This window comes from Aotus nancymaae, unplaced genomic scaffold (assembly GCF_030222135.1).
Source record: "Aotus nancymaae isolate 86718 unplaced genomic scaffold, 86718_ANA_hifiasm-v0.15.2.pri h1tg000053l, whole genome shotgun sequence".
In the NCBI taxonomy this organism is placed as follows: Eukaryota; Metazoa; Chordata; class Mammalia; order Primates; family Aotidae; genus Aotus; species Aotus nancymaae.
The window spans coordinates 18,638,056-18,662,766 of NW_026988467.1; the positions used below are offsets into that span (position 1 = coordinate 18,638,056).

Here is a 24,711-nt window from a genome sequence, read left to right on the forward strand (position 1 = left end):
CCCACCCCAGCCCATCTCAGCCCTCTCAGCTGCTGGCCAGCCCGGCTCCACTCCTAGTTCGGTGCCAAGCCTTTCCAGCCGGCCCCAGCCCACGCAGCTCTCTCTCCTCTGAACTCTCACATACTCATAATTATAACTGACCATATTTTCCAAAGCAGAAATCAAGAAACCACTGAACAAAGGATTTCTGGGCTACTTCTGAGTGTCAGAGGCAGCCTGGGAAGTGTAGTTTGGACGCTGAGGTCTTCAAATCTCTGAGATGCGTTAATAGCTTTTTGGGATGACTAATGTATTTATCACATTTTATTAATAAATCAAAGCCATTCTAAGAAATGTGTGTTGGCCACATGCCACCCATACCACCTTTTCTTTTTTTGAGACGGAATGTTGCTCTGTCGCCCAGGCTGGAGTGCAATGGCGTGATCTCAGCTCACTGCAACCTCTGCCTCCTGGGTTCAAGCAATTCTTCTGCCTCAGCCTCCTTAGTAGCTGGGATTACAGGCGCATACCACCACGCCCGGCTAATTTTTTTGTATTTTAGGTAGAGATAGGGTTTCACCATGTTAGCCAGGCTGGTCTCGAACTTCTGACCTTGTGATCCACCCGCCTTGGCCTCCCAAAGTGCTAGAATTACAGGCATGAGCCACCACGCCCAGCCCCATACCACCGTTAACTGCTGACTGGACATGTTAGCCTGACAACTTCCCAGCTGTGCGGCCCTGGGCAAATCACTTGACCTCTCTGAGCCTCTGTTTCTTCATCTGTAAAATGGGAATAAAAATGACCCCCTCCCAAGGCTGCTGTGAGAATTCAACAGGACACCCTGAGTGCTAGTGTCTGGCCCTCATGAGGCATAGGTGCCACTTCTTCCTTCTCCCCCAGCCCTATCACCCAAGAGCTCACACACCAAGTGCAAGCGCACCCAAGACCCCCGGGGAGAATGAGACTTAAGAGAGACCTGCCTGCAAAAGGTTCCAGTGCATTCCTGGATCCTGTACTGTCAGAGCTGGGAGGGATCACCTAGCCTAACACCTCACTTATCAGATGGGGAAACCAAGTCCCAGAGAAGGGAAGTGAGCGTGTAGTGGGGAACCAACCAGACTTGGAGGGCCTGGGTTCACTCCCGTCTCTGACAATTCTGGCTGCTGGGAGACTATCACTTTGAGCCTCATTTTCATGCCTCAGACACCCCTATAATGTTGGATTAATAATTATGGCTGGGCGCAGTGGCTTGTGTCTGTAACCCCAGCACTCTGGGAGGCCGAGGCAGGCGGGTCACTTAAGATCAGGAGTTTGATACCAGCCTGGCCAACACGGTGAAACCTCATATCCGCTAAAAATATAAAAATTAGCTGGGCATGGTGGCAGGTGCCTATAGTCCCAGCTACTTGGGAGGCTGAGGCAGGAGAATCGCTTGAAACTGGGAGGCGGAGGTTGCAGTGAGCCGAGATAGCACCACTGCACTCCAGCCTGAGTGACAGAGCAAGATTCTGTCACCAAAAAAAAAAAAAGCTGGATTATGTATGCAGAGTGTTAAGAACAGTGTTGGGCATCCGGTGAAGTTAGGGCAGCTGTGAGAAGAGAGGGGAGGAGCCTCCCAGCAACTCAACGGCAGAGGCAGATCCAGGACCCAGCCTCCTGGTTCCTAACACAGGGTCATTTACCTTTCATGAAGCCACATCCTCCTGTCCTTGGGGCAAGGATTCTCAAAGGCCAGGATAAGGGGCCACACAGATGAGGCCTCTGGGAGGGTGGCAGTGGGCCAGGTCTTTGCGGGGGATGCTAATCAGGGCAGGAGCCCTCAGTCTCAATCTCCGGCACCGAGAGCTGGTCCTTCCAGCCTGTCCTCAAGCCCCAGTCAGACAGGCCCAGCCTAGGAAATGGCAGGAAGGGCTGGCAAGCGAGGGGTGCGTGTCCTTGGCAGGGAGAATGCAACATCCCGGGGACTCGGGTTACCGGAAATGGTAAATCTCCCCGCTGCCTGTCACCTCCGACCAGGAATGTCTGCTGCCCCAGGGAACATCCTGTCCACCTGCCCCCAGACAGCTCAGGGACAGCCAGAAACCTGGACCCACTCTCTGCTCCCTGCCCCAACCAGGGCCTCAAGTTGGCTGCGGGGTCCCCCCAGCCAAAGGTACCTGTCATTCTGGGGCAGTGGGCCTGGATGTAACTGACCAATCCCAGGAAAGAAGGAGAAGGCTAGAAAGGGAACCCCAAAAGATTGAGCGCTACCCCCAAATCGGATCCATCCAATCCCATCATACACGGATTCTGAGTCCCCAGTTTGGGTGAAGGCTCTGATCTCAATAACCCAGCACAGGAGGCAGAACGGTGTGAGTTCTGCGTGGGACTAACCGGGCTGGAGGCCTGGCTCTGCCGCTTGCCAGCTGGGCGGCTCTGGGCAGGGCACGGCAGCGCCTCCCGCCCTCAGCTCTAACACACAAGCGACAGCAGCAGCCTGTGACGGGAAACCTGTGAAACTCATGGCTCTAAGCTGTGAGTCATTTAGCCCAGGACCTGGTGTGTAGACAGGGCCCAGTAAACAGTGGCTATTAGGTATTGGGAGTATTAGAAAGAGAAGGGAAAAAAACAGTAATCATTATAGAAGCAGGTACTATGAGCCACACAAGGTTCTCTGCCCTGATGGGGCTGATTTTCTATTGGAGCAAGATGGACCATAAATTAATACCTCAAATACACATGACAAATGGTGAACAGAAAATACAGCAGGGAGAGGGGATGGGAAGTGGCCTGTTCAGGGTTGCTATTTCCCTGGGGAAGGGAGGGTGACGCTGACAGAGTAAGTCAGGTGCATGCTTAGAGGAGGAGCACCCAGCCACCGGGAGCAGCACCTATCAAGACCCCAGAGGGGGCTGAACGCGGTAGCTCATGCCTGTAATCCTAGCACCTTGGGAGGAGAAGGAGGTCAGATCACGAGGTCAAGAGATTGAGACCATTCTGGCCAACCTGGTGAAACCCCATCTCTACTAAAAGTACAAAAATTAGCCAGGCGTCATGGCATGTGCCCGTAGTCCCAGCTACCCGGGAGGCTGAGGCAGGAGAATCACTTGAACCTGGGAGGAAGACATTACAGGGAGCCGAAATCCTGCCACCATACTCCAGCCTGGGCAACAGAGCGAGACTCTGTCTCAATCAATCAATCAATTAATAAAGACAGACAGACCCTAGAGGCAGGAGGATCCTCAGAATGTTTTGGAAACAAGCAGGAGGCCAGTTATCTAACCCCGATGGCTGCCCTGAGAGCTAGGTGTAATTGTCTCTATCACTGGAGGTGAACCTGGCAGCGCCAGGATCTGACCCTCCGTAGCCAGGTGTCCAGGGACGACTCTCCCCAGAGCTCCCATGGTGAGGGGCAGAATGGGAGAAAGTGCAGGTGTCTGAGTCTGAGCTCTGATTCTTCCACACTGGCCATGTGATCTCAGACCAGCTGCATCTCTTTGCAGGGCCTCGATGTCCTTGTCACTCATGGGCAAGAGATGCCTGTTCCATCTACTTCAGAGGTGATGAGTCCAAAAGAAAAGGGAGGAGAAAGTGTGGTGCTGGGAGGTGACCTTGAGCTTCTGTGGCATCGCAGGCCAGAGCTCCTCCCTGGACAGGTGTGAATGCCAGGTGCAGACCCCGCCCACCTGAACCACCCAGGGCAACCACCTGCTTGGCCCCAACAGCTCACATCCTGTCTATGACTGCCTGGGCCTTGTCCCCACTCAGCGCCCAGAGCCCAGCCACAGCCAGGGCCTCGGTCCTGCACTCTGGTTCCAGGTGTGAGACATGCCCCTCACCCCCAGGGACCAGCCCAGGACCGGCTCCTTGTATTCCTGACCGGGCAGAGGGTCCATGATTGGCCTTTGTTACCAGGGGTGCCAAAGCAGGCCAGCCCTCCCAGGCACCCGGCCAGATCCCGAGGCCCAGCCAAGTGCAAACAGCATGCTTGGCGCCCAGATACGGGCGCGTTAGAGCGGGCAGGCTGCCCACTGCCCCCGTCACAACAAACCATCATCTCTGGCATGCTGAGGGGCCCAGGCAGCCGGCACCTCTGCTGGGAGCTGGGGACTAGGGACTGCCAGGGGAGGCCTCCTCCCCCACTCCCACTGGGAATGGGTAGTGGGAATCTTGGAGCCTGGACATGGAGATTCCAGATGCTAGCAGCTGAAAGGGCAGATACGCAGACAGGCTATAGGGAGCAGGTGGGAAAATAACAGGGGCGGAGGAGCTGCACGAAGCAAGTCATGGACTTTTAACATTATGGGTGTTAGGCAGAGAGAGTGACAGGCTGCCGAAAAGAAAGCAGGAAGGGCCCAGCATCGAGAGGGGCAGTAAGAAGAACCACTGAGGGTCGGAACGGTTCTCACGTGGGACAGAGAACTAGGGACGACGACAACAGCAGCTCCTTCCAGCAAAACCCAGCACTTAACATACACAGCGCTTCCGACAATTTTCTGGTGCAATGGAAATGTTCCGAACTTGCACTCATCCGGTGAGACAGCTACTGAGCACTTCAAATGTGGCTAGTGCCATCAAGAAACTGAATTTTTTTGCTGGGTGCGGTGGCTCATGTCTGTAATCCCAGCAGTTTGAGAGGCCAAGGTGGGAGGATTGCCTGAGGTCAGAAGTTCAAGACCAGCCTGGCCAACATGGTGAAACCCTGTCTCTATAGTAAAAATAAAAAAATTAGCCCGGCACAGTGGTGTGCATCTGTAATCCCAGCTACTAGGGAGGCTAAGGCAGGAGAATCGATTGAACATGAGAGGTGGAGGTTGCAGTAAGCTGAGATAACACCACTGCACTCCAGCCTGGGTGACAGAGCAAGACTCTGTCTCAAACAAGCAAACAAAAATGTCCAGGCGTGGTGGTTCACACCCGTAATCCCAGCACTTTGGGAGGCCAAAGCGGGCGGATCACAAGGTCAGGAGTTGAAGACCAGTCTGGCCAACATAGTGAAACCCAGTCTCTACTAAAAATACAAAAAATTAGCCAGCTGTCGTGATGTGCACCTGTAATCCCAGCTACTCGGGAGGCTGAGGCATGAGAATCGTGTGAACCCAGGAGGTGGAGGTTGCAGTGAGCAGAGATTGAGGCATTGCACTCCAGTCCGGGTGACAGTGCGAGACTCTGTCTCAAAAGAAAAAAAAAGCAACAAAAATCTGAATTTTTATTTAAAACTTTAATTTTATTTTAATAAATTTTGCATTAAATAGTCACGTGTGACTAGCAGCTACCATACTGGACAGTGCAGATTATACCATCACTGATCCTTAAGCCCAGCCTGGAGGTGGAGCTATCTCCATTTTACAAAGGAGGAAACTGAGGTTTGCCGGGGCTGCACAGCTGTAGGCCGCAGAGGCAAAATCAGAACCAGGCCTGGCCCTGCCACAGGGCTCCCCACCCAGTCATTGTCAACGCTGGAAAAGGCTGACGGAAATGGAACATGTGTGGTGATAAGGCTGCCTCGTTAATCAAGATATCAAGTCTGTCTGCTTTTGGCCGGAATTCTGTCAGCTACACCAGTTATCACATGCTGACCAGAAGTTCTGACAGCCCGTTTACAAAGGTCTTTGATTTTTTGACACGAAGAAAGGGTAGAATGGCTGGGCGAGGTGGCACATGCCTGTAATCCTAGCACTTCGGGAGCCTGAGACAGGTGGATCCCTTGAGTCCAATAAATTTGGGTCCAGCCTCAGCAACATGACGAGACCCCATCTTTGCGAAAAATACAGAAATTAGCCAAGTGTGGTGGTGTATGCCTGTGATCCCAGCTACTCGGGAGGCTGAGATGGGAGGATCACTTGAGCCCAAGAGGTCGAGGCTGCAGTGAACCCTGATCATGCCACTGCACTCCAGCCTGGGTGACAGAGCAAGACCCCGTCTCAAAAATAAATAAATAAAAATAAAAGACAGGGCAGAATTGGTGGTGGAATAATCCCAGTTGGTCGAGAACCCATGTCCTTAAGAAGACTGGGAATCTTCAATGGCAAAAAAGCTGGACTTGGCCTTCTCTACCTGGTTACCCTGACCCCATCAGCCCCCTGAGACTCCTAAGAACTTGACGACACCCATTCAGGGTAACACAGGGGACATTTGCCTGCTTCTAGGCCTTCAGTCGTGCGGTTCCCTCCTCTTGGAATGCTGTTCCCATGCCCCTCGAGCTAATCTATTCACCCATCCTTCAAGGTCCGGCTAAATCACCACCTCCACTCTAAAGACCTTCTGGAACCCTATAAAGACATCCTTCTCCCTACAAATATGCAGGACTTAATTTCTACCTCAGAACACTAGAGATTCAGTCTTAATTATAATCACTTGAGTTAACGTCTCTCCTCTCCTGTTGGAACCAAAGCTCCTTGGGGACGGACACCAAGTTTTTTTTTCATCTTTTAAACATATATGTAGACAACAGTTAGATACTTCCTCATACCCAGCAGCTGATAATAAACAAATACTTACTATGTTGAACTGAATTACAATATTGGCTTACAAGTTTGGGGACTGAATCACTGTGGCTCCTCCCAACTCTCCTGTGATCCCGGGAGGGGAGTCCAGTCCCTTCCTGGCAATGAACTTCAATTTATATCTCTGCAAAATGGGGACAATAGGCCGGGCACGGTGGCTCACGTCTGTAATCCCAGCACTTTAGGAGGCCGAGGCAGGCGGATCACCTGAGGTCAGGAGTTCAAGACCAGCCTGGCCAACATGGTAAAACCCTGTCTTAAAAAAAAAAGGGTCTATAGAATTAGGAGAAATTTAAGATACTTCCCCAGGGCTGGACACATAGTCAGTGTTCTTTAGATATTTGTTGCTAGACCGTCTCAGTCCCAGATATATCAGTGATAGGTGGGCGGACCCTAACTAAGCCTAGGGCAGCCCCTCTCTGACTCCTGTCCCCACTGGGCTCCTCCCCTCTCCTCTGATCTATAGGCTGCTACCTGCCCCACGGGCCGAGTTGGTAGAGAACCTCTTTCCTGTTTCCATCTTTCCCCAGAGACAGGCAGTATGGAATGATTTTGGGGAAATGACCTTTGTCCGGCTGTGCCAAGCCTGCAGGTGAATGGAGACAAGAAGGTCTGATTAAGTCTCAAAGAGGCCGGGCGCGGTGGCTCACACCTGTAATCCCAGCACTTTGAGAGGCCAAGGCGGACAGATCACCTGAGGTCAGGAGTTCCAGACAAGCCTGGCCAACATGGTGAAACCCTGTCTCTACAAAAAATTAGCTGAGTGTGGTGGCAGGCGCCTGAGATCCCAGCTACCTGGGAGACTGAGGTGTGAGAATTGCTTGAACCCAGGAGGTGGAGGTTGCAGTGAGCCAAGATTATGCCACTGCACTCCAGCCTGGGTGGCACAGCAAGACCCCATCTCAAAAAAAAGAGTCTCAAAGGGAGGTAATACTTGCAACTTTCTCCAGTCCTCCCAGGGACTTCGACATCCTATTCCTCCCTGAATCCCTGAACCCCAACCTGGACCAAAAAAAGGAAGAAGGGAAGAATCTGGGAAGGGTATGAGCATTGACGGAATATCTATGGCGGTCATCTCTCCAGGGGTGGTTTTCAGGATGAAATGAGACAGCAGACGTAAAGCAGTACCTCTCCAACTCTGACGAGCGCATGAGTCACTTGGGGATCTTGTCGGCATGCAGATTCTGAGTCATTAGGTCCAAGGGGGGCCCGAGACTCTGCATTTCTGACAAGCTCCCAGGCGAGGCCCGGGCTGCTAGCGCATGAACCACCCTTGCAGTTATAAGGACATAAAGGGATCGCTGCACACAGTAAGCCCTCCGTAAAAGCCAGCTATGCCTTTGTTTCTTGTGATTTGATCTATAAGAAACTATCCTAAGGGACTGGAACTGATTTTTTATTTTTTGAGACAGAGTCTCGCTCTGTTGTCCAGGCTGGAGTGTAGTGGTGCAATCTTGGCTCATTGCAACCTCCGCCTGCCGGGTTCAAGCGATTCTGCTGCCTCAGCCTCCCAAGTAGCTGAGATTACAGGCGTGCACTACCACACCCAGCTAATTTTCATATTTTTAGTAGAGATGGGATTTCACTGTGTTGGCCTCTCGAACTCCTGGTCTCAAGTGATCCGCCTGCCTTGGCCTCCCAAAGTGCTGGGATCACAGGCGTGAGTCACTGCACCCGGCTGGAACTGTTTTTCCACTGCTGATATTACTGAGGTCCAGTGAGGTTGAGGGGTTTGCCCAAGCACAGAAGGCTAGAAAGAGGCATCAGTAGGATTCAAGGCTAAGTCTGCCAAGCCATCCTTTCCATGCATCACGCCACTCTAAACCCCACCCGCCTTGAGTAGCAGCCAGGGGTATGGAGCTGAAGACTCGGCAGCCTTGCCCCTCAGGCCAGCCACCGGCTCCTTGCTGGGTCAGCCAGGCCTCCGGGCACAGGCCCAGTCTCCCTAAAAAGAGGCCTTGGGCCATCACTTTCACTTCCCTAGCAGCAGCTTCCAGTGACTGCCCCCATCACCTTATAAAGTGGCCTAAGCTGCTCTTTTCTAAGCTGTAGTTTAATTTTATATGGAGTGAACTGACTGCCCTCTCTCTGCAGCCTCAGCCCGACTGCTTCACACATTCCTGCTGGAGCAACATTACCTAATTTAACCATAGCCCCTGCTCTCCGGGGCTCTCAAAATAGCAGCTGCCAGTAGGGGAAAATGCCCTAATGCTATCAAAATGAAACTCTTCTCCCTCCTCCCCCACTCTTGGCCTTCACCAGTCTCAGCACCCAGCCCAGGGAGGAATCCAGGCTGACAGATCTGAGGTGGGCCTAGGGTGCCCGAGAGCCCCGCTAAGCCCCTGTTCTCTTCATCCTTCCGTCCCTTCCCAAATGCCCTCTTCAATCATGTTCCTGGATCTTCCAGCTCATCCCCAACGGCCATTGTCGCCCTGGTTATCCAAGACAAAGATTCCATCTCCCCTTTCTCCTAATTACAAAAACTCTAACGGTAACTTAACAATTGCTGCCATTCCCCAGGTATTAATTGTGAACTAAATACCTCCCTCCCAGTGGCTCACTGACATTGCAAAGTGGAGATTAGCATTCCCTTCATTCAGATAAGGAAGCAGCCACTCAGAAAGGTAAAGGGACTTGCCCAAGGTCATATAGCCCAGAGCTGGCAGACTTGGGGGTTGGAAGCCAAGCCCAGCTGCCCCAAAGCCCTCATCATCACACCAGGACTCCTCTGCAGGGTCTGAGCCTGGGAGAGGAGGAGCGCAGGGTTTTCTGAGCTAGGGGGGGCTTGCTCGCTTTGTGTATTATTACAGGGTTCTGCCCATACAGCTGCCACCAAACCAGGCCTGTTATTAAACCAGAGTTCACATGACACCTAGATCCTGTGGGCCCTAAGACTGTCCCCAGGACCCCAGGTGCACAAGCTGCCTGTCAATATGTGACTGCAAGCCCCTGCTTCCCTGCCCCATGTACCAGACCAGGCTGTCACATTAAAGCAGGGAACACCGGCCTGCTGACATACCTCAGGTGCAACCAGTGGTGAAGGGGCTAGGAGGCGGCCCCCTCCTCTGCTCTCCTGCTCACCCAGAGTAATCATTAACCAGGGCAGAACCAGACTGGAGAGCAGGCAGGAGCCAGGCTGCGGCACCCCCAGGGTCCGCTCCTCCCCACTGAGCACCTCCCGGGGCCACTTCTGCAGCCCAGCTGGGCTGGTGAGGCCTCTGGTAGTGGAGAGGGGAAGCTTGGGCCACCGGCTGTCCAGGAAGACTCAACCTGCTAGTCCTAGGGAAGGCCACTGAGGGCCTCTACAGAGCCTTTCGCCCCTTCACTCAAACCCCTTCCCACCTTGCTCCCCTGCCAATATTATGACGATCCCTTAAGAAAAGAGTATTGGAGGAGAGGATGGATGGACTCTGGGACCCAGGGCCTTCCCAAAGCGGGGGTAGGGTGGCAGGTGGGGTTGCAGGGCTACGACAAAACAGAACTGAGACCCAGAGGTTTCCCTAGGACCCAGAACTGAGACCCAGAGGTTTTTACCTAGGACCAAGTATCAGGGGCCCTCTCAAAGGGGGAAAAGTAAAATCACAAAATAATAGTTCCTGTTACTTATCAACTGCCTATTCCAGCTGTAGGCTAGTTATATGATCTCTAATCTTCACCATAAACCCTGCGAAGTAGGACTTGCCATTCCCACCTGACAGAGGAGGCTCAGAGAGGTGAACCCACCAGCCCAGGGTCACACAGCAATAAGTGATGAAGCTAGGACAGTCCTCAGGGCTGTGCCTCCCCACCATGCTACCGTCCCAAAGTACAACTTGCAGAATCAAACGGTGCAGAATTGATGGACGGGAACTAACAGCCACAGCAAGGAGGCTGGGCTCTTCTCTGGGCTGTCTGAAGCCTTTCAATTCCTTAGCTGGGGTCCTCCTGGTCTTCCTAAAACCGAGGGTTTTGGGCTTAGAAACCTCATCTATGAGAAGGCCGTGGAGGGGCAGGAGAGAGGCCTGTTGCTGGAGAGGGTGCACCCCCCCAAATTTGAAGTACCAAGTAAAGGTAGCCCCTGGGGCTTCTAGTACCTGTCAGGGCACAGGTGGGTCTACTGGGAGACGAGGCGAAGGTGTTGGGGGAAGGGGGAGGCACCTGAAGCCAGTGTGAGGTGGGGCCCCTGGAGGAAGGTGGCCCTGCCTAGAGGCCACAGTCCTCCGGCTAGAGAATTCCCTTCAATTGCTCAGGTGAAACCAGAGGTGGGGCCCAGGCCGGCTGAAAGCTTTGATCTTATCACACATTCCTGCCCCAGCCATCCCAGTCCTCCCTCCTCGACCCCTACCAGGGAGGTGGGAAGGCAGGCCGACTTAACCATTTCCTCCCATTTCCTCAAGTCGAATCCAGAGCTGATCTGTTTCCCCCATCATGCCCCCACCTCCACCCCAGGATGTGGGGAGAGGAAAAAGAGGGAGGAAAGTGAAAAGCAGGCACCCCGGCACTCTTTTAACACACTCAATGCCAGGGAACCCCAAACCTGGGTTCTGTGGGCAGCTTCCATTTCTCCTAAACAAAAAGAAGCAGACTCAACATAAATAGCCCTCACTATTTTGCACATCCATGAGCTCATCTGGGGCTCAGGATTTTAGATTTTATCTTTTCTCTCCGCTGCTGTGGGCCCTCCCTCTGCCCTCGCCCAGGGGAGCTGGCTCCCAGGTCTTCTCCTCCCACAGGCTCACTGCAAGGGAAACACACTCACAAATGGGTGCTGAGACCAAATCACAAAGACTCAAGAGATCTCCCAGAGGTCTGGTGGGCCCCGAAATCCCGCTACAGCCCTCGAGTCTCTTCCTTGAATGCAGCCTCCTCTCCCTACTCCTTTGCCAGCTGACCCACCACTCCGCCTCTCTCCCCTATCAGACCACAAGCCATAAGCTGGTGTCTGGATCCAACACAAGGCCTTGCATACCGCTGTCACTCTGTGAATGTTTGCCGAATGAATGAACGGTCCCATTTCGTTTCTGGGGAAAATTCAGCTCAGAGAAGTTCAGTGTCTTGAGGTCACACCAGAGTTGAGGAATCTTGCAACTCCCAGTCTAGTGCCCACTTGCTAAGCAGACATTTACAATGAACGCCCCTGGACGTTGGCTCAGCAGCAGGTACCCAAGAGGTGCAGAGGTGAACCGACACGGACAGACCACTGCAGGAGTGATTCTGCGGCTAAACGAGACGACAGGACAGACCTGAAGGTCTCGGGCACAGGTGATCGCCTTCATCTGTTTCCCCAGCTCAGAGCCTGGCACTCGGGAGCTGGTGGCGTCCGTGAAGGAAGCTATGGGATGGGTAATGTGGTAGGCTCCTCAAGGCACCTCGCACTCCAGGCCCCAGAGAATGGAACACCACCAACTCTTGGGGGTAGTGAGCAGTTTTCTCTAAAAACTCAGGGTCTCTTTCTTCTGACTTGGAAGGTGGCCAACAAGCAAGAAAAGAGCCCATTTTGTGAGTAGGAAAACTGAGGCCAGGGAGGGAGGATAGTCGGCTGGTGACCAGGTGGCGGTCCAGGCCTTAACCTCTCACCTCCCTGGTCTGACCAGCAATGGATGTCACCTCAGCTATCTTGGGGACTTCCTCTTATTCTTCCCTAACATTAACGACTCTAGCAGCAGGCCCAGCGCCTTCCTCCTCTTCCAAATGCGACAACAATGTGGACAATGCAAGTCCAGGGACAATGGGGACAACTCCTGGACCCTTGCCACAATGCTTTCCTCCTCCACCAGCCAAATCACCCTTGCTCTTTAAGCCCCATTTCCTCCAGAAAGTCTCTGCAGACAACTCATGCCCAATCAATCTTTTCCTTCCCCTGACACCCTGCTATTGTCTGGACTTTGAGTTGTGCTGGGCATTTATGGCTTATGAGTCCTGCCTCTCCGACAAGATCAAGGCACCCGCAGAGTAGGGACCATGCTTCCCATTTCTTCCAGGAGGTCTAGTCACGCTGAAGGCAGCTTCCGCCTTCCTCTGCACCTGGCTATTCCCTGCTCTCTGAGCTACTTCTCATCTGGGAAATAAAGGCATAACCCTAATTGCACAGGAGGATTGATACTGCAGATAAAACAGCCAGTGCAATGTCAGGCACACAGCAGGTCCTCAGGCAGCGCTAGCCGAATATGTGAACAAATCAGGACAGAGGGAAGGATTCTTGAAGCTTCCACTGCACAGGGCCATTGAAATGATACTACACGGGACCTGGGGGTAGATTCTACCTCGCAGCTGAGCCATGTGCTTCTCTGCCTTATATTTCACTCAAGCCCCCAGTATGAGGGGGACACAGGGCTGGCTCAGAGCTGGCCCAGCTCAGCAAAACTCACTAAGTTCCCAACAGGGCAAAACCTCCAGGCCCCACAGGGAGCTTGGGACCTGACTGAGAAGAATCGGGGTTCCCAGGGGTCTCAGTCACGGGCAGGCCAGATCCATCTCTCTGGGGAACATTATCACTGGGTTGAAATGGAAGCAAAAGGGCAAAAGGCACCCAAGTCTGTGAAGCAGGAACTGGCGAAGTCCATGTGGCAGACATGCAGCCTCCTGTAGCCCTTTGCCAAGGCCAGCCTGGACCCACCTTCTCCACAGCCCTCCCAGACTGCCTCTCTCGACACAACAGGCTGGACCCACTGCAGAAACAATGAAGACTTGGGAGTCTGACAACCTGGGCTCCATTCCCCAGGTGTGGCATGGACTGGATGGATCGTGGGCCAGCCATTCCCCTGATTTTTTTTTTTTTTTTTTTTGAGACAGAGTCTCTTCCATTCCCCCTCACCTTTTTTTTTTTTTTTTTTTTTTGGATAGTCTCTTTCTGTTGCCCAGGTTGGAATGCAGTGGTGCAATCTCAGCTCGTGGCAACCTCCGCCTCCCGAGTTCAAACAATTCTCCTGCCTCAGCCTTCCATGAAGCTGGGACTACTGGCATGAGCCACCATGCCCGGCTAATTTTTGTATTTTTATTTTTTTGAGACAGAGTTTTGCTCTTGTTGTCCAGGCTGGAGTGCAGTGGCACGATCTGGGCTCACAGCAACCTCCACCTCCCAGGTTCAAGCAATTCTCCTGTCTCAGTCTCCTGAGTAGCTGAGATTATAGATATGCGCCTCCATGCCCGGCCAATTTTGTATTTTTAGTAGAGATGGGGTTTCTCCATGTTGGTCAGGCTGGTCTCGAACTCCTGACCTCCGGTGATCTGCCTGCCTCAGCCTCCCAAAGTGCTGGGATTACAAGTGTGAGTCTGGCCCCCCCACTCCCCGTCTTGATGCCTCAGTTTCCTGCTCTGAGGAGATAATAATGGAGAAAAAATGGAGATAATAATGACAACTTCAAAAGATTGCTGCGAGGATTCTATGAGATAATGCCTGGCAAGAGCCCAGTGGGAGGCTTTGCTCTAAAGAGGGTGGCGGTTTTAATGAGAAGGTATCAGCACTCAGGGAATGTTGGCTGGTGACCTATGTGACTGAGGTCACTGGGGAGGAGAACCTGCAGTTCCCAGGACAGGGAAGAGACTGGTCTGTCCCCAGGAAAAGTCCTGGGTTTCTGTTCCTCTGGCCTGAGGGTCATAGGAAGGCAAAAGGCAGGAGAGGGAGAAGAGCTGTAAAAGTGACAGAGGCTGCCGGGCGGGGTGGCTCACGCCTGTAATCCCAGCACTTTGGGAGGCTGAGGCTGGTGGATAACCTGAGGTCAGAAGTTCGACATCAGCCTGGCCAACATGCTGAAACCTCGTCTCTACTAAAAATACAAAAATTAGCCGGGTGTGGTAGTGCATGCCCGTAATGCACAATCCCAGCTACTCAGGAGGCTGAGGCAGGAGAATCACTTGAATTCAGGAGGCAGAGGTTGCAGTGAGCCAAGATTGAGCCACTGCACTCCAGCCTGGGCAACAGAGTGAGACTCGGTCTCACAAAAAAAAAGGGAAGTGATAGAGTAGAGGCCACTGCGGCTGGGACTGATGAGGCCAGAATTTCAATCCATCCAGCCCAGTGAGGGATCCAAGATGAGGCATGATCCCAGTTCCCAACTATTTGAAAATTGGAAACACCAAACAAGGAGAGGGTGAGTCAGCTGGGGTTAGTTAGGAGGGGAGGCCAGGACCAGGAGGTGGGGGCTGGAGCTGGCTTCCTGGGGGAGAGCCAGGCGCAGGCACAGGGAAGGGGGAGGTGGGGACAGGGACCTGGAGGTGGGCTGGGAAGGGGCCAGAGGCAGCTGGGAATCCCAGCCCCACCCAAGGAGAAGCATCTGTGGGGTCACCCGAGGCCACCTCTGAAGTCCTCCCCAGGCTCAGTCCCGGGCTAGGCCTCCCCTTCCCCACCGACTGGGATTGGAGAAAGATGGGGAAAGAGGCCAAATATGAAAAAAACACCAACGTGTGACCTGTCTGGTCGGGAGGGGACATCTCTACCCAACAGCCCAAGCCCACAGCATAGGGTGGGGTGGGGCGAGACTGCCAGGCCGGCGTGTGTCTCTCTCCTGAGTCCTGCTGTTTCTCTGAGCCCACGGGTGCCAGATTCAGAGCTGTGAGCCCCACACCCCACCAAGTGAGGACCAGCTACGGTTTGCCCAGAGCTCCCTGGACAAGGTCCTGCCTCCTCCAGGGTAGGCCAGAGCGGGGATGGGGCTATGATGGGGTCCCAGGACGCCCCCTCCCTGCCACTGCTACCCTCAAGATGTATGAACTTCCTTTCTATGCCCATGGGAGCCACTTGGCCACACCTCCTATTGCTCAGAGCCCACCAACTGCACACATCTGGGAAGGGGACAAGGCGTCCACAGCCTCCAGCCTTTCCCAGGCCACACCCTGGGGTGTGCCCCCTCCTTCTCCTGGTCCAGGAAGGAGCAATCAGGGTGGAAGGGTGGACTCTGTCCTACAGCTGCGACCTCGGCAGGGGAAGGAGGGGCCGTGACAGATCAGAGGCAGTTAGACCCCGAGCTCTGAGACTGCAAAAGAGGCCGAGGGAACAGACAATCCCCTTACACAGCCATTCATTCAATAAGCCCAGGACAGGGCCTGGGTTATAGAGAAGACGTGCCCGGCTGGGCCCTGGGAACCCTGCATCAGATACTCCACAGGCCTTGTGTTTAGCAGGAACAAGACTTAGCGCAATCACGGGTTGTCAAACACCTGCCGCGTTTCAGGCACTGAGCAAGGTGCACCCAGCTGGTCACTTCATAACGGTCAGGAAGCAGACCACCCCATTTCACAGTAGACTGAGACTCAGAGAGGTAAAGCAACTTGAGCCAGTCAGGGCAGAGCAAGACTTTAAGGCAGGGCCTTTTAAGCCCACATCTTTCCCTTGACCACAGTGCCCAGGGAAAGGGGGCTTCGAGATCACTGAGGACACAAACAAGTGAAAGAGGGCAGAGTGGACATCCTGGCTTGTCCACATCTTCTGGGCCCCTGCGGAGAGCATGGCTGGGCAGCCAGCTCCCAAGTGCAGGGGCCAGAGCACGCCCCTTTCCAATCTCAGCAAGGAGCCTGGGCTTTCTTGACCTGCTGGCTTCCTCAAGGCCATTAATTTATTCACTTGATTTTTTTGTGTGTTTGGTTGGGTTTTTTTTTGTTTGTTTTGAGACAGAGTCTCACTGTGACGCCCAGGCTGGAGTGCAATTGCGCATCTTGGCTCACTGCAACCTCCTCTTCCCAGATTCAAGAGATTCTCCTGCCTCAGCCTCCCGAGTAGCTGGGACTACAGGCACGTACCACCATGCACGGCTAACTTTTTTCTATTTTTAGTAGAGACGGGGTTTCAGCAAATTGGCCAGGGTGGTCTCGAACACCTGACCTCAAGTGATCCGCCTCCCAAAGTGCTGAGATTACAGGTGTGAGCCACCGCATCTGGCCTTTATTCGCTTGAATTTTTAATGTGTTCGCCTTCTATGGGCCTCGCACCAGGCAAACAGCAATGAACAAAGCCAAGTCCCTGCCCTCAAGGAGCTTACACTCTAGATGAGGGGTTAAGAATAAATCTGTAAGCCATGAGCTCCGGCTGTGGGGTTCTAAGGCAGAGTCTGCAACTCCACAAATGAACACTCAGCAAGATCCCCTCCACCTACACCACAAGCTAATGAAGAGGCCCCAGCTTGGGTGGCGACAGGGGACCTCCTGGCTGGAGATGGGTAGGAGGATGATGGCCAGGCATGTGAGCCAGTCCAACCCCCACCCATGCTGTCCCCTCCATCACTTGCCATTCTTTTTTTCTTTTCTTTTTTTAAGAGACAGGGTCTCACTCTGTCACCCAGGCTGAAGTTCATGGTTCACTGCAGCCTCTGCCTCCTGGGCTCAAGTGATCCTCCCACCTTGGTCTCCCAAAGTGTTGGGATACAGGCGTGAACCACCACTCCTGACCCACCTGCCCCCCGCACCCCGCTTTTTTTTTTTAAGGATTTTTATTGTCCAAACAAGAGATCATAAGAGAAGACACAAATAGATGAACTGTTTCTATAATTCTGGATTCCACCTCCTGCTGATCTTCCTCCTAAGCCTGCTCCTCCTGGAGTTTCCCATCTCAGGTAGCGGCAGCTCCATCCTTTGGGATGCCGAAGCCAAAGACTGTGGAGGCCTCCCGGACTCCTCTCTTTCTGCCCCACCCAGATCCAACCCACCAGCAGATCCCGGAGGCCCATCTTCAAAATCTACTGGGGATTCAACCATCGCCCACCTCCGTCATCCTGGCTCGATCTCCCATTGTCTGTCCTGGGTCACGGCTTCCTTGCCTTTGTCCCAGACCCTCCCCGTTCTCGTCCCCACACAGCAGCCGGAGCAATCCTATGGAACACCAGGCCCCTTCAATGACTTCTCAATTCACTCAGACGCAAATCCAAGGTCCTTCCCACAGCCAAGGCTCTGCCAGTCACCCTCTGCCACCCCCCTGCCTGCTGCGTCCGCCACGCTCCCCGCTCACTGATGCTGCCCCAGCCCCACAGGCCTCCCTGCTTTTCCACAGACAGGCCAAGCTCACACTCCCACCTCTGGGCCTCTGCACACACTGTGCCCTCTGCCTGGAACACCCTTTCCATTGATATCTGAGGGGCTCACCCACTCCCTTCCTTCAGGTCTCCTTCAGTTCAAACTTATCTTAACAGAGGCGTTTCCTGACCACCCACCCTATGCAGCTTCATCACTCACTGCCTCTTCCCTGCTTTATTTTTTCTTCTGAGCACTTATCGCCACCTGATGTATTTTATTTGTTGTCTGTCTTCCTTCACTAGCTATAATGCAAGCGACATGAGAGGAAGGAATCTGCCATTTTTGTTCTCTGCGATAACCTCAAGATCTAGAACAGGCTGGGTGTGGTGGCTTATGTCTGTAATCCCAGCGCTTTGGGAGGCCAAGGGGGGCGGATCGCTTGAGGTGAGGAGTTCAAGACCAGCCTGGCCAACATGGTAAAACCCTGACTCTAATAAAAATACAAAAATTAGCCAGATATGGGGGTGCATGCTTGTAATCCCAGCTACTTGAGAGGCTGAGGCAGAAGAATTGCTTGAACCCGGGAGGCGAAGGTTGCAGTGAGGTAATATCATACCACTGCACTCCAGCCTGGGCAACCGAGTGAGACTTCATTAAAAAAAAAAAAAATCTAGAACAGAGTCAGATACATAGAAGATGCTCCACAGGTATTGTGAAATGAATTTTAACAAATGCTTAATCACATACATCATTCATTCATTCAGTACACTCTGCAAGGCTTTGCGCACCAGATACTCCCCTAAAACCCAGAGCAACAGTACACCCTCCTCCACGGCTCAGGGAATGGGCCTTGATCAGGAGCTAGGAGCTGGTCGTAAGGCTATCTCAGGATGCCACAGATACCCCCGGGATGCTCTGAGGTCCCTGCAGGCCTGGCACAGATGAGCATCACAGAAGGGCAGGGAGGGTGGTTCTGGGGGCGGCTGAGACTCAAAGGCCCCACATTCCCAGGCCTCAAAGAGCCACCTTGTTCTCAGGGCTTTCACGATGGCACCCCCACCCCAGCCACCCCCAGCCACCCCCAGCAGCCCCGAGCCACTCCCCTCTCAAGGCTGCTATTGACACTGCCCTGACGCCACCAGGCTGGGCAGTAAGGCCGGCGGCTCCCCGCGAAGTGAGTTCCACACATACTTCTGGGTTTCAGTCAGCCAGCTCTGGGCGCTGGGGCAGCTGGCCCTGGGAGCAGGAGGGGGTGGCAGGGCCAAAGAGGCCAAGGCCCAGGCCAAGGCAACATTCCAGCAGAGCCGGGACCCTCGGCACAGCCTCCCTCTTCTTGGCAGGAGAAGAAGTGAGAGGAGGGGAAGGCCAGGGTAGGCGCTGGGACAGGGAGAGGTGGGCCCAGCAGATCCCTGGGAAGCTGCTGGGGAACCGGGTCATATTCACCTCCTCCTCCAGCCTGACCCCTCACAGCTGGGACTGGATTGGGAGGAGCGGTGTGGGGGGCAACAGGCCAGGGCTGGGAACCCTTCCCGTATACCCCAAGTGGTCTGAGGGTGCAGAGCCCACAAGTCTGGCCTTCAAGTAGCCTCTGAATCATTGCTCCAGATCTTTCCATAGCCTGGGCAGGCCCTCCCACTCTCCCTCCTGAGACTGTCACCCCAAGGCCAGGCAGCACTTGAAGCTCTGCAGACTCACCCTAAACCTAAGCCCCCAGGGGACAGCCAGAAAAACCAGTGCAGGCTCCATGCAGGGCAACTAAGAGGGTGTTCTTCCCCTTCCCCCACCAGCAGCATGGCAGGGGCGGGGCCCTGACCTCCCACACTGGGCGGGGCCAGCCAGGCCCACTCGGGCCTTAAAGCCCCTGGATGAAGTCAATTGTAGAGTCCCAGGGAATACCTGATGAGGATGTTAATGATTTAACAAACCTAAAAATGACCACCCTAGAGTTTAGTTCCTAGGCTTTTCCCAGGCACCAGCGTCCCCAGGAGACCCCACAGACGTTGAGACACACCCACCCTAAGAGCCTCTGTCCCCGCAGCCAATCTCGGATAGTCCTTGCCTGAGGGAGCCCCTGTACTCCTTGGGAGCAGAGTTCTTAAGCAACATCAGTGGCAAGTTTTAGCAGTATCTACTGACTGCCCGCTACAAGCGCATGGGACAGTAGGTGGAGTGATTAGGAGAGCTTTGTCTAGATTCAAACCCTGGCTCCTAGCATCTCTGAGTGTGTGGACATGTAAGTCACTGGGCAAGTTACGTAACCTCTCAGTGCCTCAACGTCCTCTGCTTAGAGAATGGGGATCAGGCTAGTAGCTATAGTTTAAAACATTCAACAAATATATTCACTAAGCACTTACTACCTATCAGGTGCTGAAGATACAGCAGTGAACAAAAGCAGATGAGGGCCCGCTCTTGTGGAACTTAAATGGGGCAGGAGGGGGTAGATAAACACATAAACAAATACAAACAAATACACGTCAGACGATGACAAGAACAAAAATAAGGCACTTTAAGGAGACAACCGTTACAGTCAGAGTAGTAAGGACCTGAAGGAGGAGAGGGAGAGGGTCACATGGATATTACAGGGACAAGTGTTCCAGGCAGAAGGAACAGCGGATGCAGAGACCTAAGGTGGGAATGTGTTTCACGTGCTCAAGAAGCAAAGACCTGGCCAGGGGAGGTGGCCCGTGCCTGTAATCCTAGCACTTCAGAAGGCCAAGGTGGGATGATAGCTTGAGTCAAAGAGTTCGGGACCAGCCTGGGAAATATAATGAGACCCCATCTCCATTTGTTTTTAAATTTTTATATTCATTAGAAAAGAAAAGGCTGGGCGCAGTGGCTCATGCCTATAGTCCTAGCACTTTGGGAGGCCAAGGGTTGTGGATCGCTTGAGCCCAGGAGTTTGAGACAAGCCTGAGGAACATGCCAAAACCCTGTCTCTACAAAAAAAAAAAAAAAAAAATACAAAAATTAGACAGGCATAGAAGGGCATCTGTAGCCCCAGCTAATCAGGGGGCTGAGGTGGGAGGATCACCTGAGCTTGGGAGGTGGAGGTTGTGGTGAGCTGTGACTGTGCCACTGCACTCCAGCCTGGGTGACAGCATGAGACCCTATCTCAAAAAAAAAAAAAAAGAAAAAAAGAAAAAAAAGAAGCAAAGACTGGTGCAGCTGGAGGAGTCCGAGCGGGGCAGGTGGCAGGAGGCCAGGTCTCACACTATATTAAGGGCCTCATAGACTATATTAAGTCAGAGGCTGGGATCTAGTTCTGAGCACCACAGGGAGGCGGTAAGCAGGAAACACAGGTGAATGGGAGGACTCGCCGAGAAACTTAGCATCCGGCAGATAGTGGGTACCCAGTAAGTGTGAAGTACCCATATTACTTTGTCATCATCCAGTCTGGCACCCCAAGAGATCCTTCCTCTCCACTTTGCTCACACATCTTCCAGGCCCTTGAACCCAGTCACCCCCTGCCACCTTCTCTCCACCATCTCCCGGGCAGGGCCTCAAACCCACAGATCCTAACTTGTCTGCACTCAGCCTGCGAACAGGCCCGGGCTCAGCCAGGCAGGGGCCACAACTCCGCAGACACAGGGAACTGGGCCTAAGAGATGGCGGGTGGGCCATCTCTGCCCCTTCCAGCCTCCACCTTGTGGACAGACCTGCAGCCCACCCTCCTTCCCTCTGGGAATGTCCAGGGCACACTCAAAACCCCATCCTGTTCCGGCTGCAGGTATGGAATGAGTGGGCCAGTGTTGGGGGACAGAGCAGCCGTCTGTGTGGAGGGGAGGGCTGAGGGGCCGCCAGGAAGGGGAGGCTCCTCCAGTTCCCGCTGGCAGCCTCCCCAGCAAGGAAATCCAGCTGAGGCAGGAAACAGGTATCTCAGCGACTTCCCTCCTCGGCCCTGGAAAACACCTTAATCACCACCAGGGCTCCCTCCAGACGCCTGTCCCCTGCAGGGCTGCCCCCAAAAACGGGTCAAGGCCCCAGTAGGAAGCAAAGGGGTCAGCAGGCCAAGGCAAGCCAAGTCACCCAGGCCCAGCCCCCTCCTCCAGCAAGCCTTCCCACCTCCGACAGCTGAAATTACACCCACACTTAATCACAGACCAGCTTCCTGCAGTCCTGTCTCCCATCCCCGGGAGGTCTTGAGCTCCCTAAGGCCCACCTCACCCTGCTCCTGTGCCCCTCCCTTCCCCACCCACCACGACTCCAGACTGAACTGAAGGGCAGAGGAGAGAAAAGGCAGCAGGCAAGAAGGGCCCAAGGCTTGCTGGGACCCTCGGCTAGGAATTGATCTCATTTTCGACTTGCAACAAACCCCTCAACCCCATTTTACAGATGTGAAAACTAAGGCTCAGAGAGAGGAATTTGCCTGAGATCACACAGCCAGAAACAGCAGCCCTGAGACTCAAACCTGGGTCTGTAAGACTTCACAGGCAGGCCAGGCATGGTGGCTCACCCCTGTAATCCCAACACTTTGGGAGACCCAGGTGAGAGGATCACTTGAAGCCAGGAGTCTGAGACCAGCCTGGTCAACAAAGTGAGACACCCTCTTTACAAAATGAAAAACTTTTTACAAAGAATTTTATAAAGAGGGGCCAAGCTCTTTCCAGCCCATCACCAGCAGCCTGGGGTGTGACAGCCACCCTCCAGGTGTTGCTGAGAAGGCTTTCTAATCCCACAGGATTGGAGCTGCCTGTTTGTCTAAATTGAAGCCCACCAGCCTGTGAATTCTGGAAAGCACAGACAGTGCCTGTCCTTGCTGGTCACACCACCCCACCCCCTAGCACTGAGCCAGGTTCACTGGCACACAGTAGGTGCATGACAAATATCTGCCCAAAGAATGAACTCCTCTATTCCCAGTGACTGCCACAGAATGTCGCTTAGGGATATCTGTTGAATGAACAAGTGAATGCCATGATCTGCCTCGGTCCGGGCATTTCTGTGGAAATTCCTCACGCACACAGCAAACAACTCCACCCACAGCCATCCTACCTCGGGGACATGGAGGAGCCCTTCATCAGAGGGCAGAGTTGGGGGAAGGTCAGGAAAGACTGCTGGGCCTCAGAAGACATCCTATGTGCTAGATTGGTGCCTTGGGAAAAGTAGAAGTCAGTGCTGGGAGTGCAAGTTCAGGTCAAGACTAGGGAGCAACTGGATGGCCCTGCTGAATGTTTCGGGGTGAGAGGCTGAAACAGGAGGATGACAGAGGAGGCTGCCCAGAGTGGGGGAGGAGAGGTGCTGGGGGGGTGGGGCAAGAGTGGTGAGGAGCCAGGTCTGGGTGGGGGTTTGACGAGTGACTCAGGAGGGGAGAGGTGAGACGAAGCCAGCAAGGTGAGGCCAGGCAGGCAGTCCCTGGGTAAACACCAGCCTGGTTAATAAAGTCCCTCTCTTGGCTCAGAGAACAGGGGGTAGGCATGGGGACTGCCTAGGAGCACCTCCGAGAGGGTGGGGGTGGCTCTGTGGCTCACCAAGGTAGGCTCCCCAGATGTGCCCCCACCCACATCTGCCACTAGCTCCCTGCCCACTGACCCCGCCCAGTCCTCCTCAAGTTCACTCAGGTCCTCAGGGCCTCTGCTGGCCAAGTGCCTTCTAAGCCTCGGGATTCCTGACCCTAGAATTCTCTTTTCCTCGAAATGGGCCCACCTAAGCTCAGTGTAGGGGACTAGACTGCAAGGGAAGGCCTCTCCCTGTCCCTTGGAGCCCTGCGAAGAGGAAAGCTGGGGAACTCGGGTCCCCCGTGTCTACCGAACTCGGGTCCTCCGTGTCTACCGAACTTGGGTCCCCCGTGTCTACCGTATCCCTGCACCACGCACTCTGCAGCTCATTCCACCCAGTCCAGCAACGCCCTGCAGCTATGCATTCTGAGGTCGTGCATTTGGAGTTCCCTTGACCCACGTGGGGCTGGCCTCAGAGAGGTTAACTAGCTTGCCCGAGGTCACACAGTTACTCAGTGAAGGCCAGGGACTGATTCAACTCCTGGGCTGTATGATTCCAAGGCCCGTGGGTGTTCCCCACAAGCTTCAATTCTGTCCCAAAAGTTTTGCTTCTGCTTACCTGGGTCCAAGCTCCCCAAGGTGATAGACGGCGTGGTAAAGTTTCAGCGAGACTCATAGGGTCCCCATCACCACTAAGTGGCCCTTCTGCCCAGTTGGCGCAGAAGGTTAGCCTTGTCCTGCCAAGTTCCCACCCTGCTCAAAGTTTCCCCTCCTGGTCCCCAGGAATGGTAGGCCAGGTCATGCCCAGCGCGACTCCAGCACTCGGCAACGTGGCCGAGGGACCCACAGGCTCCCACGCGGGCCAGCCCCGCCCCCGGCCCCACGCAGGATCCCGACGGGTGCACCCCCCCCGGATTAACCCCATGCGGCAGGGTGGCGCCGGACCGGGCCAGAGTCCCAGCCGCGCAGCCTTGGGTGCCCCAGCCAAGTTGGCGGGCGCTGCGAGTGGGACCCGGGCGCCCCCAGTGGGACCCGGGGGCCCCCAGCCCCGCCGCCCCCAGAGCCTCTGCCCCGCACACTCACCGCAAGCAGCCGCCCCTGCAGCAGCAGCAGCGCCAGCAGCAGCGCGCTTGCCGCCCGCCGCCCCATGGCCCGGCCCGCGCAGCTCCCTGGCTCGCTCACTCCGTGCCGCCCGCAGCCGCCCGCTCGCCGGCCAGCAAAGTCTTCGGGACAGCGCGCCCCGCTCCCCGCCGCTTCGTCTCCTCCCCTCCCGCCCCGCCCCGCCCCCGGACCGCCCCGCCCCGGAGCTCCAGGCCCCGCCCCCAGACCGCCCCCGGGCCCCGGGCTCCGCTCGCCCCAGCCAGCCGCGCAGCCCACTGGGCCTTTGTCTGGGTCCCCAGCCCCCTCCGCACGGGCCGCGGCCCGACCCGGCTCCCCGCCAAACCCGGCCTGGAGTGTGGGATTGGACGGGGCAGGGGGCGGGGAGCTGGGGGCCAGGGGCGCGGGCGCGGGATGGGGCCTGCGGGCCAGGCGCCCTCGTCTCTGCGCTCCCCCGCACGCCCCGCACGGCCACCTCCGCTGTGCAGCTTTTTCGGACCCCGGGATCTCCCTCCCACACTCGCAGCACGCAGCTGCCACTCCTCGCCACACGCGCACGCCAACTTCCACTCCCAAGAGCGCCTTCACATCATAACTTTCCTGCGCGAACGCACTCGTGCACTACCCTCCGGGCACACATTCACACTCTTGCACCCAACTCGCTGGTACGAACAATCCTCACCGGCTCACACGCACCTGACTCGCTTCCAAACTCTCACCTCCACCAGGGACGCAGGGGACAGCCCTCACAGCACACTCAGCCGCTCACAGGCTTGTTCCCATGTCACACCGAC

The 24,711-nt window shown here is 54.8% G+C and overlaps 1 protein-coding gene across 1 annotated transcript in view; it reads right to left on the reverse strand.

The window, feature by feature from the left end:
- HSPG2 (heparan sulfate proteoglycan 2) overlaps positions 1–23,510 on the reverse strand; it is a 113,150-nt gene extending 89,640 nt beyond the window's left edge. Inside the window, exon 1 of the mRNA XM_012440030.3 lies at positions 23,439–23,510. Coding sequence (XP_012295453.2) covers positions 23,439–23,495 — 57 coding nt within the window. The 5' untranslated portion in view covers positions 23,496–23,510. The remainder of the gene's footprint in view (positions 1–23,438) is intronic.
- Between the last annotated feature and the right edge of the window lie 1,201 nt (positions 23,511–24,711).